Source organism: Cyrtonyx montezumae, unplaced genomic scaffold (assembly GCF_038088225.1).
Source record: "Cyrtonyx montezumae isolate F1298 unplaced genomic scaffold, pur_monq_1.0 scaffold_30, whole genome shotgun sequence".
In the NCBI taxonomy this organism is placed as follows: Eukaryota; Metazoa; Chordata; class Aves; order Galliformes; family Odontophoridae; genus Cyrtonyx; species Cyrtonyx montezumae.
The window spans coordinates 9,444,887-9,463,552 of record NW_027072035.1 but is presented as its reverse complement, the minus strand read 5'-3'; the positions used below and the strand labels follow the sequence as shown (position 1 = coordinate 9,463,552).

At 44.3% G+C, this 18,666-nt stretch overlaps 1 protein-coding gene across 1 annotated transcript in view; it reads left to right on the top strand.

The window, feature by feature from the left end:
* The first annotated feature begins 4,954 nt into the window (after positions 1 to 4,954).
* LOC136053515 (neuronal acetylcholine receptor subunit alpha-7-like) overlaps positions 4,955 to 18,666 on the top strand; it is a 64,592-nt gene continuing 50,880 nt past the window's right edge. Inside the window, exon 1 of the mRNA XM_065744250.1 lies at positions 4,955 to 5,033. Coding sequence (XP_065600322.1) covers positions 4,955 to 5,033 — 79 coding nt within the window. The remainder of the gene's footprint in view (positions 5,034 to 18,666) is intronic.

Below are 18,666 nucleotides of genomic sequence, written 5' to 3'. Positions count from 1 at the left end.
GCTTTGTACACTATCAAAATCTTGTACACCAAGAGCCACTTGTACCAACTCCAAATTCTCGTGTCTCTAACCTAGTGTCTTGTTATCAGTCCTGGTGCATCAGAACTTCCTGCAGCCACACACAGACATCGTGACAGGGACACTAACACATTCAGCTGTAAGAATACTCAGAACCAGGAGCGTTGTGTCTCTGGGCTAACTGAGAGTAATATGTAAGTGGATTAATGAAACACAATACCTTTAAGGAAATCTTAAATTTCTTTAGAGAAGGCAGAAGTCTGTGTCTGAATAGAGATGAGGACAAGAGCAGAAGAACAATGTGACAGACTGGAGCAGCTAGAACTGAAGTGTCCACCCTACAATTCAATTTTCTATTCATGCTTATCTAACTGGTATCTGAATTCATTTTCAAGTGTATAAACAAATGCAGCCAGAGAGGAAATGGCAACGAGGTGTGTATTCATATGGACAACCCATGAGCTACAGAAAGGATCAAGATCCGCTCTGATGGGGCACACCTGTGTTTAGAAAGGAATATAACACTTCTGCATATACTGTTCTCTTGATCTCAGCACCTGCATATATGTCTTCCACTCTTCTCCTTACGTTTAACACTCCTTTCCAAATACACTTGTCCTCTGCTATGCATTCAAAGATGCCTTCACTATTACCCTAAGAGACTTCAGAGTGTGCTTTGCTAAACCTCTGTCTCAGCAGCATTGCCATCATAAGCAGCCCCTTGTCTTCTTACTGTGCTGAAACATGCAGCTGCATATGCCTGGCACCACAGTGGCACCATTTCTGTCCTCCTCCAAGACTAAAGATGCTCTGTTACATACAATAAGCCATTCCTCTCTGTCTGCACAGAGAGCAGAGGTAAATGCTTCAGCTTCATGTGCACCCATGCTGCTCCCTTCAGTCTGTGCCTGCCCAACCTGGTGGGTGAAACACTTGGGCTAGTTCTACATGTTTCACCTCATCTGGCAGCCCCACAAGCTTCAGGATGGACTGCTTATGACACTGGTGGGGAGGCTGCTTCATCATGGCAGAGAGTGCAATGCTAGAGGCTTCACTTCTATCACTATTAAATGACATGGCTGCTTCTCTCTTTACTGCTCTATTTATTTCCCTATCATCACAAATTTTCATTTTGCTTTTCTCCTTATTTTCAAACCAGCTCCTTGTGTCAAAGGTCCTGTCAGTGATTCCTTAGTTACTGTTTAATCCAGCTAATGGTCATCTTCGTCTTTAGCATTATCACTTAGGGGTTTTTCAGCACCTGGGACTTCTCAGCACAGCTTAGTCTCATTCACATACACAGCTCAAACTACACTCCTTTCTAATCAGATGTCATTATCCGTGCCGTTTCACAAAGAGGTAAGTGTGTGCATCCACACAACTCTATTACTCTTGCAAGGTGTCTGATCCTTAATGGCATATTCTCCAGTACTGACTTGAATCGCTCTTCCCTCACAGTCTTCAAAGTGCATGCTATTAGCTTCCTCATGAGTGGCACTAACAAGCCTTCAAGACTCGCTTAATGCTGCTTCTTTACCAGTTGTAATCTGTATGTCTTGTTTGATCTGGAGATTCTATTCTATCAGTGGCAGCAATTCTCTTGCAGACTGCATCTCATTACTTTTTGTGATGCGATTGAAATCTGTTTCTCTGTACCACTGCAAAAATTTCCTTACCCTATTGCAATTCTCTGATTGGAGATACCTGTTTAATCATTTTCTTCAAACACAATGTACGCTTTGTGTCCTCCTTACCAAGCTGAGGCACATGTTTCATTCTCTGTATTATTTTTTAATACAATTGTGAGATGTCTGAGTTTTGTCTTCTCTTTCTGGACAAAGTGTATACAAAATGTGTATTTTGATTAGTTTCTGAAGAAATTCTGAGCAAATCTTGAAGATTATTATTGGGAACGTCTCAGAGTATTTTGTTTTATGTACTATGTCTGCTTTTCAGAGCATACTTCATTATCTTTGACTATTTATTTTTTTTGTCTGTTCTCTCAAGTTTATGACTGTATCAGAATGTGAAGTTTCCAGTCTTCGTATGTCTCTGCATCAGATGTTTTTGTGTGTCAGTACTTTCCTATAGCACCAGATGCTGTTACAGAATTAACACCTCAACCATCCCCACATATTACTTTTGTCTTCAACCGCACGTGTAGCATGGCAGAAGTGACTGCACTGAACAAAAAGCAGCTGCTCTGATTCCTGAGGAAATATTCAGGCCTGGCAGTAGCTAAAAAAATTCCAACTTTACCCTGGCTTCTGCCAGGTTGTACATGGTGTCATTTGCATTAGAGTGTTGGAAAAGGCCTTTTATCAGTGAGGACATCTAAGAGGCTTAGATCTTAGGAGCAGTTCAGATGATGAATTCTGATCAAGATAAATTCAATGAATGTTGGATTCTCTAAACCTCAGTGGAGGTGCTAATTTGCCTTTCTTAGCGGGGCTGCTCAGAGGAAGAGGACCTCAACACGAGCTGTGCTGAGAAAGAAGAACTTTACATCTTCAGAGATGTCCTGCAAGGCTCTTTACCCTGCCACTGCCTTAAATGTAACTTCTTGCATACTGACCCGCTGCTGATGTTGAGCTGTTAGACAAGCACTTCCAAGGAGGAGATGCCATGCATAGGGCTTTCTACATATGTTCAATGGCTGTTTTTAGACATAGAGAACTGTCCTACACATTACCTCTTCTGAGATGTGGGAGATCTGCCTGGATTTCCAAGCTGAAATATTTTGCTGGCTGCAAAATATCAGAGAGTGTAGCTATAGCTATACGTTATACTGTCAAACATTGATATTTCCTCCTGGAAAACACAGAGACAAGTTGTCCTTGGAGAGGAAGCGTCCTTCCAATGCAAGGAAACTATTCATATCCTCAGACTCTTTGCTGTCCCTTCTCTTTATTTCTCACCTGCATGAGAAGCTGCATGAGAGCTTGTGCCAGGAGAAGAATGAAGAGTACAGTCATACTTTTCTGTGGGCTATGCCACGTCAAATTTTCTGCTAGAAACATCTCTGTGATGTCCTGAATGTGTTTTGCACACAAATCTTAGCTCCATCATCAGGAGAGCTTTTGCCGGAATATGCTGTTCTCTCTTTTTAGAGGTGCCCAGAGCTAGGACAAGAAGCAACAGTTGCTGACAGGAATACAGGAAGTTCCTCTTGAATGTCAGGAATAACTTTTTGGTCTTGAAGGTCTTTTGCAGACTAGGTGATTCTTACTATGCAGGTGATTTGTCATTGACGTGGAATGCCTAGAAGGGCTGAGGAATGTCCCTCCTTCAAAAGTCCTGCCAGTGTCCTGACTTGGATTGAACCAGGTGGCCTCCAGAGATCCCTTCCAATCTGTTACCATTCTTCATCAACCATTCATTGATACTGTGATTCTCTGCCAGACCCTGTCCTAGCTGAAAGTGTAGCACAAAGGTGTCGGCTGTGTTTTTTTACAAGTGGTTCAGTGCCAGCAGAGAGCATTGTGACTAGGTGATGTCTTTATTCCTAGAGCTAATAAGGGATGCCCCATGAGATCCTGAGATCTGTCTTCGTGAGTATTCCAAAACTGCCCAGCAGAAATGCTCCATTCATCTTCATGTTCCTGTCAGGTCCTACTCAAAGACTGAACTATATTGCTAGAAATTGCTTGAATGGAGTTCCTCTAGGAGGTCTGCTGAGTGGAATTAAAGAGGACAAACAGACAACTAAATATGAGGGTGCTACTGCTCTTTTCATCCAGGCAGCATGATGTAGAGATGTAACTCCCTTCCATGCTGTCTGTGTCTTGTCTGTACACAAGTCAGAGCTGGACAGACACAAGCAGGGACTGTGTGCTCAGGAGGGACTCATTGTCCCAGCTTGGAACTGAGGTTGGGGGAAGGAGGGAAAGATCACAAGAAGACTCAGGTCAAGCTGATGAAAAGTCCATTGGTAAAAATTGGCAGAAAAATGGATGACATCCTTCATGTCCCAAGGTAGAGACACTTTCAGTTGAAGTCCAGCACAGGCTACAGGCTGGCAAAATTGCTCATGACCTACAAGATAATTTGGTGTCCAGACAGTGCTTTCAGTGAAAGAGAAGTAGGTGACTGTGCAGAAGATGTAGAAACAATGAAAAAAACTGAAATGTTATGAACTGTATACACCTTTTCTTTGCCTTGCCTTTATCTGGCTGGTGAATAGAGTGGAGTGGGGAGGCAAAGCAGCTGAGCTGGGGTACCCAGGGTGTTTGCAAAACTCCCAACTGCGAAAACCGCAGCAGTGGGCAGGTGAAGAAGGGGGATGAGGACAATTACCTACCTTTAATGGAAGTGCTCACAGGAAGGAGTAAAGTGGGGAGAGCATGAGACTGGTTAGGGTCACATCCCCCAGCTTCTCTGTTCGGGCTGCCTCTCCTGGGAGAGGGCAGAGGAGGTGCAGAGAGACTGTGCTACAGGTGTGCATTGCAAGTTACACAGGCAGTTGAGAGAAAGCAAAGAGGAACACAAATTCATTTTTCTAGGAAACAGCTCTAGAGGCACTCGAGTGCAAGCACTGGAAGCACTGTAGACGTGCCATCTCGAGTTAGGTACAGTCTGTAGAGATGTGGATAACATCTCCCGGGCAGCAGTGCTCCCCCTCTGTGCAACACACACAGCTGTGTGTGAGGATCACTGACATTTGCTTGTGATCAAGGAAAAGCTTAAAGTGCCTGGCAATGTGAGTCCCAGGATAAGTAGCTAGCCCCTTTGTGTTCGGATTTACTGAGCACTGAACTGACTTTGCTCCAGGAAACTGGAGAAGCACACAGGAAAATGTACTTCTCTTTCCTGGTGGGAAGCTGGTTTGGTGCCTTATTACTGTAATTGCCAAATCCTTCAGTCACTGCAGACTCTCCCCTGGACTTCGTTTTCTTTTACCCTCTGCTCAGGAAAGGATAGACAGCCAGTTTGGACAATGCTTATGGAAAAGTGCTTGGGATTTTTTTATTCTGGATTGTGTCTCTGGGCATCCTTGTTCCTGTCTTTCTTTAAAGGTAAGCTCGTATGTGGTTGTCTGTCTTTATTTTTTCCCCTTAAACACCAGTCACACCCACCCCAACTCTGTTTTCAGGACGGAGTTTAAACTTCATCAGAATCCATTGTTGAAGTTGAGGAGTTTTGTAGTCTGTGGATCTTACACTACTGAGCACCTTCCCTCAAGAAAGGAAAAGGTGTACTTTTTAAATGACAGCTAAGCCATTTTCACTCTCTGAAAGAAATTGAAATGATTTCATTTGGGGACAGAAATGTTATTTACATTTTTATCAATGATTTTTTTTGGGGGGGTAAAGAATGAGAAACTGAGGCTTTGAGAACCCTGTAGGAATGCTGCTGAAAGAGTGTTTTTCTACAAATAAAATACTATCAGCATAATTTTAACTGTTTATGTGCATGATTTAGTAAGACTTGCAGCTGCATAAGAACATGAATTTACTACACATAATTCAGTGTTTTTCTCTTCTACCTTTTAGTTCATTTCAGTAAAAGTCCTTCCAGACAGTGATGGGTGTAAGCTAGAAATATCTAACATAAATCATAATGGGCTCCTGTAGGCTAAGGTGTCACCTGTGATGAACCTGTTTTCTGAAGTTTCAGCATGTTACATGTTCCGAAACATGAAGGACTGAAAATGATAAAGATTTCTGAAGTGAAAAGGGAAGCTAAAATCCATATTTGTTAAAGATGTTCAGGTTTTTACACAAAATATGCTTTTTTAATCTCCCTAACAGCTTTTTATATGAAGCACACATGCCTGCAACAAATGTGAATTTTAGAACTGAATATTTCAGTGTGTCGGATTGTGTCTCATTATCTATGGTTTCTGCACAGAGAAAGGAGGATTGTTTTTTAAAGCAGAATGTAATTGCCATACTTGAGGAATGCAGAAGCACAGGAGAATTACATATATGTGATGTTGCACTGGTCTGTACGTGGCACAAAGATAATTCCTCTCTGGTTCACCTGAATCTGCAAAGCAGCTGTGAATTTCATTGTTACAGCACCACATTTCAGCTGCTTGATCTAGCAGTGATATCACAGAAAGCATCCATCCACCTTGCTAAATTGAGACTTGCTGTCTTTGTAAGATATTTCTGTGCTACTTCAGAGCTGAGCTAAATCCAAATGATGGCTGCTAGTTATTGATTTATATGCAGTCCTATTACCGGCATTCAAAATATGTCCTTTAAAATAGAGAGTGATCACTAATTCACCAAGAAGTATGCTCAGTTTCTGTGAGTAGCACTTGAAGACTCATCTGCTGTTATAAATAATTGAGGGGATTTTTTTGTTAGGTGCTTTTACCACAAGTTGACAAGTATGTACTTTTACAGATAACTGCTAATACAGTATGAAACGAACCTCTAATGAAGATGACCTATATTTACTCTCTGCTCTACATTTATTTTTCTCTTTAAGAAAAAGAAAAGCCACAGCAATTGGGCAGTTGGGACAGAAGAAAAAAAGATTGAGATGATCTTAACATGGTATCAGTAGCAGAGCCTTTTAAGTAGTGAACTTCAGATGAACTGCCACAGGACTGCTCAGTGCATGGAAGTTGCAGCAAGTCCATCATAACTAACATCACTCCCAGGTAGTATTGAGTTGTTTCAACAGAATTCATAGTAATAATAGTTTCTCAATGACTGAAAGCTCTCGGAGAGCCCACTGACAAGCAAATTGTAAAAATGATTAGGAAAAAAATGGCAAGCCCCAGCAGCAACAAAACCAACAAAAATCACAAGAACTCAGTCTTTTTTTTTTTTTTCCCCAGTCCTTTCCATGACTTTCTGCTTCAGCAGCTTCGTTCTGGCTCTTTGTGCACCACTGCTGGGAGCCCTGACAGATGTGCCCCTTCTTGTTAGGTCATTGCACCCCTTCTTCCTAAAGCGCCTGGAGCTTGTGATGCTTTTTTGGGCTATATGACCTAGCGAAGCTAGACAAACTGGTCATCAGCTTCCTTGAATCCCAAATTATATTTCTCACAGCCAGTTGTCCCTTCCAGTTGCTGTGCAGAGTCAAAAAAAAAAAAAGAAAAAAATATAGAGGATGGAAGACCTCTGTGGGTCCAGCAGATACATAGCAATCTCGAGTGTCTGGAAAACACTGCTCCAGGAAAAGATGGGAAAGAAGGGATGAGAACCAGACCTTCTGCTTGCCTCATCTGTGGTGCAGTCTGAGAACCAGGGTACAAATGGCCTGTAATGGGAGTTCTCCCAAGAAACATATTCCATTGACCACACTGAGACCCCGGGGGAGTGTTGCCCTAAGCTGAGTGTGCAGCTCTCTGCTGGGTTTGAACATCCAAGTTAAACACATGCTATGCTGAATATCAGGCTGAAAGTCTCCAGCTGACCCATGTACTCTGATTACTCTAATTGCTGTTTTATGTACATTCTTTTGTTGTTGTTGTTTTAAAGTGAGGTCTCTTAACTGCCACATACTCCACACAGAGCAGTCTCAGATCTCTTGGTATCTGTGCTCTGTGCAGGCTGACTTCAGGGCCTTAGTATGGCCATGTGGCTTTGAAAAGTCCAGCCAAGGCAAAGGCAGGGTAAGGACAGAGCTCCTCCTGTGCAGTCCTGAGGGAATGGAAGCGCTAAGCAGTGTGTGACACATCCCATGGCAGGGAATGCTGCAAACAAGCTTACCAGCTACAGGACAGAAATGATGAAATAGTTCAACATGACTTGTTTTGCACCAGTTGAGTAAACCAGCTTTTTTGGGCTCATTTACCATAGAGCTGAACTCCTGTGTTACACTCATTTCATGCTTTCTCCCAGTTGTACAGACTTAGAACTCTGCTGATCACATCAGAACACAGCTGGTGATCTGTAGAAGCAAATCCTCACTAGGACATCGGTTTCAGTTCACTTCCATGCAAGTAGGTGCTTGTTTCTGCAGTAGCAAAATCATTTCTGCATTAGCAAAATCAGTCCCAAAAGGCTAGTTCTGCTGCCAGGCTATAGTTTCTTTAATGTGAGCTAGTTAGTGACAGGAGTTTAGAGATCTCTGTAGCAGAAAGAATCAATGACTGGTATTTAAATGTTTATCTGTGAAGTTTAAACTTTGGGGACCTTAATTGCATAGGACTGATGGAACTGCAGTGAGATGTGAAGATCAGACTGGTTTACTCCAAAGTCACTGTTAGGTAGATGCTAGAAGTTCTCTGTCTTAACAGAATGCCATACATGTTTATGGCCATTTGAGTGTTCAGTGGAGTGGCTTCACCTTTGGATCCCATAAATGTTAGCAGATTCAACCAGATGTTAAAGTCAGATAACTTGTAGCCTTTCATACTCTTAATTTGAAGGTGAAATATAACATTTAGCCCAGATGCTCCAAGATGATCCTCTCTGAGTTGTAACACTCCACTGATAGATTTGTTATATGAAAGATAACAATGCAGTTAGCAGTAAAAATAGGAATCATATGAGGAAAACCTTTTCTTGTAGATGTTGGTCTTTTTTTCCATGTACATTAAAAAGATTCCACCCATGACCTTGCAGAATCACACACAGAATCACACAATCACAGAATCATAGGGGCTGGAAGGGACCTCTTTCAAGTTCAAGACCAACCCCCCTGCCAAAGCAGGTTCCCTACACCAGGTCACACAGGTAGGCATCCAAGTGGGTCTTGAACATCTCCAGAGAAGGAGACTCCACAACCCCCCTGGGCAGCCTGTGCCAGTGCTCCGTCATCCTCACCATAAAGAAGTTCTTGCACACATTCATGCAGAACCTCCTGTGCTGCAGTTTCTGTCCGTTCCCCCTTGCCCTGCCTCCACACGCTGCTGAAAAGAGTCTGGCCTCGCCACTTTGTCCCCCACACCTCAGATATTTATAAACCTGGATCAGGTCCCCTCTCAGACTTCTTTTCTCAAGGCTAAAGAGACTCAGTTCACTTAGCCTTTCTTCATAGGGGAGATCCTCCAGGCCCTCCACCATCTTGTGGCCCTGTGCTGGACTCTTTCCAAGAGATCCCTGTCTTTTTTGTACTGGAGAGCCCAGAACTGAACACAGTACTCCATGTGAGGCCTCACCAGGGCAGAGTAGAGAGGGAGGATCACCTCCCTCGACCTGCTGGCCACACTCTTTTCAATGCACCCCAGAATGCCATTGGCCCTCTTGGCCACAAGGGCACACTGCTGGCTCTTGGTCAACCTGTTGTCCACCAGGACACCCAGATCCCTCTCTGCAGATCTCCTCTCCAACAGGTCATCCCCCAGCCTGTACATGGAATTATTCCTCCCTAGGTGCAAGACTCTACACTTGCTTTTGTTACATTTCATCCAGTTTCTGACTACCCAGCTCTCCAGCCTGTCCAGGTCTCGCTGAATGGCAGCACAGCCTTCAGGCATGTCAGCCAATCCTCCCAACTTCATATCATTAGCAAACTTGCTGACGGTGGCCACTATCCCCTCATCAAGGTCATTGATGAAGATACTGAAGAAGATTGGACCCAGCATGAACACCTGAAGGACACCACTGGTTACAGGCCTCCAACCAGACTCTGCACCGCCAATGACAACCCTCTGCACTCTGCCAGTCAGCCAGTTCTCAACCCACTTCACTGTCCACTCATCTATCCCACACTTCCTCAGCTTTGTTATAAGGATGTCATGGGAGACAGTATCAAATGCCTTGCTGAAATCAAGGCAGACTACATCCACCACCCTCCCCCCCATTTGGGGGAATTGGGAAGTTACTGCTAAATCCCTGCCATTACTGTATTATCTGGAAGCAAGGACACTGGAATCTGGTCACTCTAAATGCTGAGTGTGCAAGGAGATGACACGCATGCAGATCCAGACAGGACTGAATGTACTGTCTGTGGCACAACTCCATCAGTAGGTACTGCTCTTCTCTGTGATCAGAAACGCCAAAAAAAAAGGTCAACATATTTACAGTAGATAGGCAAAGTTGTAGGTGAATCTGTGAGTTATGATCCTCAACAGTTGCAGATGGGACGGTGCCTGTGGAGCCTTTAGCTGTGCTATAGCCCTGGGAAACATCCAGTGGTGTCAGAGCAGGAATTCCCACTTTGTACTCAAGATTCAGATACTAATGGTGGCTCTAGTTCTTGGGTTCCTTCATTCCCTCCTTCATTCCCTCCTTCATTCTTCCTTCCTTCATTCCCTCCTTCATTCCCTCCTTCATTCTTCCTCCTTCCTTCCCTCCTTCATTCTTCCTCCCTTCCTCCCTCCCTTCCTCCCTCCCTTCCTCCCTCCCTTCCTCCCTCCCTTCCTCCCTCCCTTCCTCCCTCCCTTCCTCCCTCCCTCCCTTCCTCCCTCCCTTCCTCCCTCCCTTCCTCCCTCCCTCCCTCCCTCCCTCCCTCCCTCCCCTCCCTCCCTCCCTCCCTCCCTCCCTCCCTCCCTCCCTCCCTCCCTCCTCCCTCCTCCCTCCCTCCCTCCCTCCCTCCCTCCCTCCCTCCCTCCCTCCCTCCCTCCCTCCCTCCCTCCCTCCCTCCCTCCCTCCCTCCCTCCCTCCCTCCCTCCCTCCCTCCCTCCCTCCCTCCCTCCCTCCCTCCTTCCCTTCCTTCCTTCCTTCCTTCCTTCCTTCCTTCCTTCCTTCCTTCCTTCCTTCCTTCCTTCCTTCCTTCCTTCCTTCCTTCCTTCCTTCCTTCCTTCCTTCCTTCCTTCCTTCCTTCCTTCCTTCCTTCCTTCCTTCCTTCCTTCCTTCCTTCCTTCCTTTCCTTCCTTCCTTCCTTCCTTCCATCCTTCCTTTCCTTCCTTCCTTCCTTCCTTCCTTCCTTCCTTCCTTCCTTCCTTCCTTCCTTCCTTCCTTCCTTCCTTCCTTCCTTCCTTCCTTCCTTCCTTCCTTCCTTCCTTCCTTCCTTCCTTCCTTCCTTCCTTCCTTCCTTCCTTCCTTCCTTCCTTCCTCCCTCCCTCCCTCCTCCCTCCCTCCCTCCCTCCCTCCCTCCCTCCCTCCTCCCTCCCTCCCTCCCTCCTCCCTCCCTCCCTCCCTCCCTCCCTCCCTCCCTCCCTCCCTCCCTCCCTCCCTCCCTCCCTCCCTCCCTCCCTCCCTTCCTTCCTTCCTTCCTTCCTTCCTTCCTTCCTTCCTTCCTTCCTTCCTTCCTTCCTTCCTCCCTCCCTCCCTCCCTCCCTCCCTCCCTCCCTCCCTCCCTCCCTCCCTCCCTCCCTCCCTCCCCTCCAGCATAATTTTCCTCTAGCTAAATCCATGCTGACTACTCTTTATAACCTTACTCTCTTCCCAATTACTTGGAGATGTCATCCAGAACAAGATGTTTGTGTTTCCAGGGACGAAGGTGAGGCTGGCTATCCTTTTGTTTCCTGAATCCTCCTTCTTGCCATTTTAAAGGGACTGGAGTGACATCGAGTATCCTTCATTCTTCAGATCTTCACCTCTCCCATTTTCCAGAACCTCTCAAAGACTATAATAGAGAGTGGTTCAGATCTCTCAGCACACATGGGTGCATGAGGGCCCATGGATTTTGTATGCGTTGATTTTGGCTAGATGATCTCTGGCCAGATCTTCCTTGACCAACAGAATGTCTTCCTTTACCCAGACTCTCATACCTCCAGGGTCTGGGATTCCTGAGGGCTAGTCTTAGCAATAAAGGCTGAAGCTAAGAAGGCATTCAGAATCTCTGCCTTCTCAGTGTCCTGTTACTAAGGCACTTCACCTCGTTTAGTATGAGACCAACATTTTTCCCTACTCTTTCGTTTACTGTTGACATACTTAAAAAGACCTTTCCTGTTATCCTTTGCCTCCTTTGCAAGGTTTAATTCCAAGATGTCCTTAACCTTCCTAGTTTTATCCCTACAGGCATTGACAACATATTCTTCCCTGGTGGACAGGCCCTTTTACCCTCATTTTCATCCTTTCAGTTTATGCATGAGTTCCCTGCTCATCCACATGGATCTCTTGCCAACTTTCCCCAGTTTCTTACAGTTAGGGATACAATGATCTTGAGCTTGGATGAAGTGGTGTTCAAGGAGCCCTCCATTCTGGGAGATGAGGGCAGCTACAGTTTCTAATGACCAAGTTGTTTTCTTTCCACCTCTAATTGGATGTGTTGTGCTCCTGCAGCCTTTTATTCTCAGTGTCCATCATTGGACTCACTCCATAGAAACAATGTCCTCTATTGCCTTGAGTAGGCATTGTCAAGCAGAAAGCTAACTCTGTGTCATGCAGCGGTACTCACTGTTGCTGAATATAGGCTGACTGTAGATGAGGGTGCTTAGTGTTTTCATCTCCTCTGAATGAGTAGATTTAGGAAAGAAAGAGGAATTTTTTTTTTGTTCTATAATGATATGGAAAATACATTCCATGATTCTTAGCCATCCATGGCTCCTTTTGAAGAACTTCCTCATCCTGAGCCTGTGAATTGGCAGAGCAGGTCATGAAAGATGAAAGAGTATATCCCCTGAATATTGTGCCCACTTTAGAAAAGCCATCAGCATACTGATACCAGCTTGAGAAGGAGCAGCTGTAATAATAGAAAGATAAAAAATGAAAGAAATAGTTGTTAAATGGTTTGCAATTGTCAGTGTTTCCAATGACTTTGAGTTAGATCCATTCTTGTTCAGGCTTCAAATAGAAGTTGTAGAAGAGACTAGGAATTCCAGGAAATAAAGAGATTCAGTAGAAAACCCCAGAAATACTCCTCCGTGCCAGAGGCTCCTCAGACATGAGTAGCCTAAACAAAAATTATATGGACCAAATTACTGGACATCTAATTTGTTACAATTATTTGCAATCAACGTTACAAGGACTTATTTCCACAGCTGGAAATCTAATTAAAAAACACTCTAGAAAGTCAACTCGCTTCCCAACAAAACAAAAACCTGTTTTGCTCTTGAATTCCAGCAAATAAATCTTGTACACAAAGCAAGAGCTTGACAAACCACTGAGCTAAAATAATTTCTCACAGCTATGAATTGTCTCCACCTCAGAAGATGTCAAGATTAAAAAGAATCATTACTCATTTTTAAGAAAGGCAGAAAGGAAGACCTGAGGAGCTACAAGACAGCAAACCTCATGCCTGTACCTGGGTAGATCTTTGAGTGGATCTTCCTTGAAGATATGTTAGGACACATTCAAAATGAGTATGTGATCCTAGACTGCCAGCCATCTGGTGGCCTTCTGTCATGCAGTGACAGCATCAGTGGACAAAGGAAGAGCAACTGATGTTTACCTAGACTTCTGCAAGGCCTTTGACAAAGTCCCATACCACATCCTTATCTCCAAACTGGAGAGAGATGGTTTTGAAGCGTAGACTGTTCAGTGGATAAAGAGTTAGTTGTAAGATTGCGGGCAGAGGGTTGTGGTCAATGGCTCCATGTCCAGACAGAGACCAGTGAGGAGTGGTGTCCCCTGAGGATTGTATCTTTGGACTGCTGCTCTTCATCTTTATCGGTGATGTAGGTGGTGGAATTTAATGCACCCTCAGCAAGTTTGTTGGTGACTTCAAGCTAAGTGGTGCATTTGACAAAAAAGAAGGAAAGGACACCATCCACAGGGACCTGGACAGTCCTGGAAGTGAGCCTATATGAACCCAATGAGGTTCAGTAAGACCAAATGCAAGGTGCTGCACTTTGGTTGGTGCAATCCCAGACAGGTACAGGATGGAAGAAGAACTCATTGAGAGCAGCCCTGTGGAGAAGGACCACAGTGTTCTGGTGGATGAAAAGCTGGACTTGAGCCAGCATTGTATGCTTGCAGCCCATAATGCTGTGGTGGGGAGACCACATGGATTTAGTCCAAGGAGTCAGAGAAAAGGATTTTTTTTTTTAATTATGAACAGAGTCTCTTCTTACACCTTTTTGCCTACAGACAGTACTTTTCCACTAACAGTTCATTAGCTAACTATCCTGCTAAACAGCAAGTGTTTTGTGAATTCTTATCAGTATTCATGTAACAAAGCAATGCCTGACCCAGTGATCCTGCCCAATGATCCTTTACCACATCCCTTCTTACTTTCCTTCTTCGTTATCTCTCCCAGGTTTTCATGACCAGGAGTCTGATGTTTTCACCAGCCTCAGAACTTGCTGAGTCCCTAGGCAACATTCCCACAGAATGCCAACAGTATCCTGGGCTGCATCAACAGAGGGGTGGTCAACAGGGTGAGAGAGGGATTGCCACTCTCTGCTCTGCCCTTGTGAGACTCCATCTGATGTACTACATCCACATCTGGGGCACCCAACACAGAAAAGATATGGAACTGTTGGAACACATACTGAGAAGGGTCACAAAGATGATCAGAGGGCTGGAGCACCTCTCCTCTGAGGAAAGGCTGAGAGAGTTGGGCTTGCTCAGCCTGGAGAAGAATTAGAGGAGGTGGAGTTGTAGCCTTCCAGTTCTTGAAGGGGGCTAATAAACAGAAGAGGGACATTTTATGTGGTCTAATAGAAATATGACTACTGGGAATGGCTTTAAACTAAAAGTAGGGAAATTTAGGTTAGGTGTTGGGAAAAAAAAAGTCAGAGGGTGATAAGGCACTGACACAGGCTTCCCAGAGAAACTAGGTGTCCTATTCCTGGGGACATTCAAGGCCAGGTTGCATGGGGCCCTGGATACCCTGAGCTGGTGGGGGGGAGCGTTGCCCATGGACTGGACTGTCAGCATAATGACAATTATACAACGCATACTATTGTCATTATGCAAGTAAAATTTGCTGGCTAACAGGGCAAAAAATCCATCATTAATTCCCTAAATCTGGGAAAACCTAGTTGAGCAGAGAGGTGTAATGATGATTGCAGCTAACAGTGCAGATGAGCAAGTCTGGTCAAGGCTCAGATCATAGTTAAGAAACACAATGCAGATCATAGCAGTGCTGAAGGCTGCAATCATATGTTCAGTTCCTTGTGCAACACTGTTGTTCAGTCTCCATTTCCTACTCTGAAAATATTATAAATAGAAAAAAAACAAACCAAGGTCAGCAGGACCCTGGAGGAGATGGAAGGCAAAGATGAAGCAACCTCCCAGGAAAATAAATGTCCCCAATATTTGAAGAGAAGAAAAATCAGGCATAGTTTTCCCATTTTTTTTAGTCACAAAATTACCTCTATGAGATGGAGAAAGGGGTACCTTTATTGCAGATCAGAGCTGAGGGAGCAGCCTTGCCTCAAAACCATTGCCCTGTTGTGAAGGTACTGTGGCACTGGTGATAATACCAAACTGCTCTGGAAGATGCAGAAGACAGGTCAGAGTGAAATTGTTGTGAACTATCTTGTGGAAATGAACCACACAGTGTGCCCAAACACACTGCAGAGGCTCTGGTCGGTTGCAGTGGTGTTTAGTGGGCTTGGAGCAAGTTCTTACTAGCAGCACTTCGTTACTGAAGTTTCCTTAGGAGGGCTTTCCCTTGGTTACTGGTTTGGGTGCTGATATGTGCAGAGGTGAAGGCTTGTGACAAGCTGCCCTGCAAACCAGTGTGGGCAGTTCACAAGCCCACACCAGTCTGCTGGTGACCATGTCCCTTGTGCTGCACTTTTACCTTATGATTTTATGTCTTTCCATGGGCCACTGTCACTGCTTCTCCCCACAGATGCTGAGATGGCTGGCAGAAATCATCTCTGCACATCCACAGCTGCCTCTAACGTGTCTTGGGAGGGGGGGTGAGATTCCCACTCCTGACCATTGCCCAGCTCCCTCCTCCTGTGCTACCCATATCTGTTTTTGTAGTAACTACACTTATATATCATGGAGCTTATGTGAACTAGCATCTCAGTAAAAAATCAGGTTTTTTTTACCTGTATGCCAGCAGCCAGCTATGTTTCTAATCTGGAGCAGTGAAGTGGTTCTGACAACTAGCAAACATTTGAGAGGTGTCCCGCCGTTAATATCTTAATGCATGTCTTTTCATCTTACATTTTACATCTTTTCATCTTACATCTCTCAGCCTTTAAAACATCTGCACCAAGCTATCAGGACCACTGAAAAAAATAATCCTGTCCTTTCATTATATAATGGCCTATATACTCTATTTAGCATGTCATGTGCCTGAAGAATTTGAGTTGAAACCTTTCCTCTCATACCCTTTAATACCCTTCTCTGCTGGGAGCTCTTTATCTGGTAGAAAGGAACAGAAATGACCAGTGTCAGGAAGAATAGGTCCTTTTTGCCTCAGAAAACATGGCATTTCTCACATTCCTCTGGGTATTTAATTAATTCTGAACGTAAGATGCAAAAATAATCTGCATATTGAAAGCTGAAGATAAGAGTCAAAGATTACCCAGAAGGGAAGCAGATTGAAAAGAAGTTTTAAATGAGGGATGTATTCAAATACACAGTATTCACACACACACAGGGCTGAGGCAGCTGATATGATTCCATTGTCTTGTGTGCGAGTACTCTTCCCTGAAGGTGTGATGGTGTACATTTTAAATCAAAGGGCATTGAAAGAAATAATGCTTTTGCAGGCACAGATAAAAGCGAAAATGCTGCACATAAGAACAAAAGTGGATGGGACACATCTGTGTCTCTGGGGATTAGGTGACATATGGTGGCAACATGCTTTACATTCTCAGAAATTGGGAAAATATACAAAATAAGGCGAGTGCTTTTTAATAGATACCAAAGCAGTGCACTGTACCATGTTTGCGTAAGTGCTGTTGCCATCCCAATTATTTATGTCAGTGGAGTTGGCTATGAAACAACTCGCTTTTAATCTATTCCTGTTACTTCCCTCATAATTCATAGTTGTATGTAGTTTGTATCTTCCTGTGGTAATTCTGTTCGCATTCCAGCAGGAATAGCTAAAATCCTGGTTTTCATAAAGACCAGAACTCCATCAGCTTCTTATGCAAAACAGTAAAAAGCAAAACTAACAGAAATACACCTCCAAAAAAGGGAATGTGGCAAAATAACAGTACACAAAGAGGAAAATACTACAGAAAATAGTGAAATACCTGCAGAAAATACAAGAAGAGTGAATAAATGTCACAAGCACAGTATTTCTGCAGTTTTGGACTTTTCCTGAAGCAGTAAGGGACAAACTGTTTGAAAGCAAATGTAGTCAGCCAGGAATATGCTGTTGATTGTAAAAGCTGTGCTTATGCAAATGATTCTTGGAATTATTTTTGAAAAAGATAAGAAAAAGGCATGTTTTGTAATTCAGAAGCACATCAGTGTGCAGATGTGTCAATAAAAACAGCATAGGAAGAATATGATGTTTGAACGGAAAATGCTTTAGGTACAAATAGATACCTTAGTCCTGCGTGAATAGAGTAGTAGCCAAGAGGACTGTGCCAAGAGAAATGAGCAACAAGCAGAAGGAGTTCAGCTAGAAGCTGAAAAAAATAAAAACAAAAAAAATAATCAAGAGATTATCAAATAAATCCAGGGAACAACATTAACAAGAGGAGAAATCATCAATAAACGTAAGTATGATGGCTCGGATCAGCTTGGAAATCCCTGTACTTCGATCTACCTTCCTGTTATGTTTCATTAATTAGTTGGTCTGCACAGCAAAACATCTACTAATGTTTCATTATTTAGTTGCTCTGCACAGAAAGCCATTCTGTGGCCAACACTGGGGATTCTCAGTCAAGGAGTTCACCCCTTTTGGAGCAACCCTTGGGAACTGGTGAAGCTGGGCTGCCTGGGAGCTCAGTGAGCTCTGCGTGCCAAGCAGAGCAGTAGGATCTAGCAGCCAAGATACCACAGATCTGCTCCTAGGAAAGGAGGGATCATCTGACCTTCCTGGGGATAGCATAGGGGAAATCTGTCCAGAGATAGTTGTGATTGTGACAGCCTTTCTTATCAGACAACACTCAGCAGCCTCCAGACCAAACAGCCCCTTTGCGGTTTCTGAAACCAAACCCACAGAAGGTGCAAGGAGTATTATGTTGTCGCAGTGGGAAGTCAGGATGCCACTGTAGCACAGAAGAGGCAAGCCACATCCTTAGAAACCATGCAGACAGCGTGGAAGAGGTCTGTGGTCAGCCAATAACCACTTGTCAAGACCCCTCTGTTTCTTCAATAGGACAAGCAAACTGTTAGTAGAGAAAGCCAGTACAACCCATCAATCTACAGGCAGCACACAGAGTAGGGGTAGTGGCTTCACTAGTGTTGGTCAAGTTAATGTATTTTATTCTTCTTTTTTTCCTACTGAGAGGTTAGGGGTCATTTAAACATCTAATTTTAGTTTTGTAGAAAGCACAGATTGTAAAAGCATGGAATCACTAAGGCTGGGAAAGACATGCAAGATCATCCAGTCTGACCGTCTACCTATCACCAGTAGTTCTCACTAAACCATGTTCCTCAACACAATGCCTAAACATTCCTTAAATACCTCCAGGGTTGGTGACTCCACCACCTCCCCGGGCAGCACATTCCAGTGCCTGACCACTCTTTTGGGAAGTAGTATTTCCTAACATCCAGTCTGAATTTCCCCTGGCACAACTTAAAGCCATTCCCTCTAGTCCTATCACTAGTTACATGAGAGAAGAGGCCGACCCCCAGCTCACTACAACCTCTCTTCAGGTAGTTACAGAGAACAACAGGGTCTCCCCTGAGCCTCCTCTTCTCCAGACTGAACAATCCCAGCTCCTTCAGCTATTCCTTATAAATCCTGTGCTCCTGACCCCTCGCCAGCTTCATTGCCCTTCTCTGGATGTGCTCCAGGGCCTCAGTGTCTTTCTTGCCGTGAGGGGCCAAA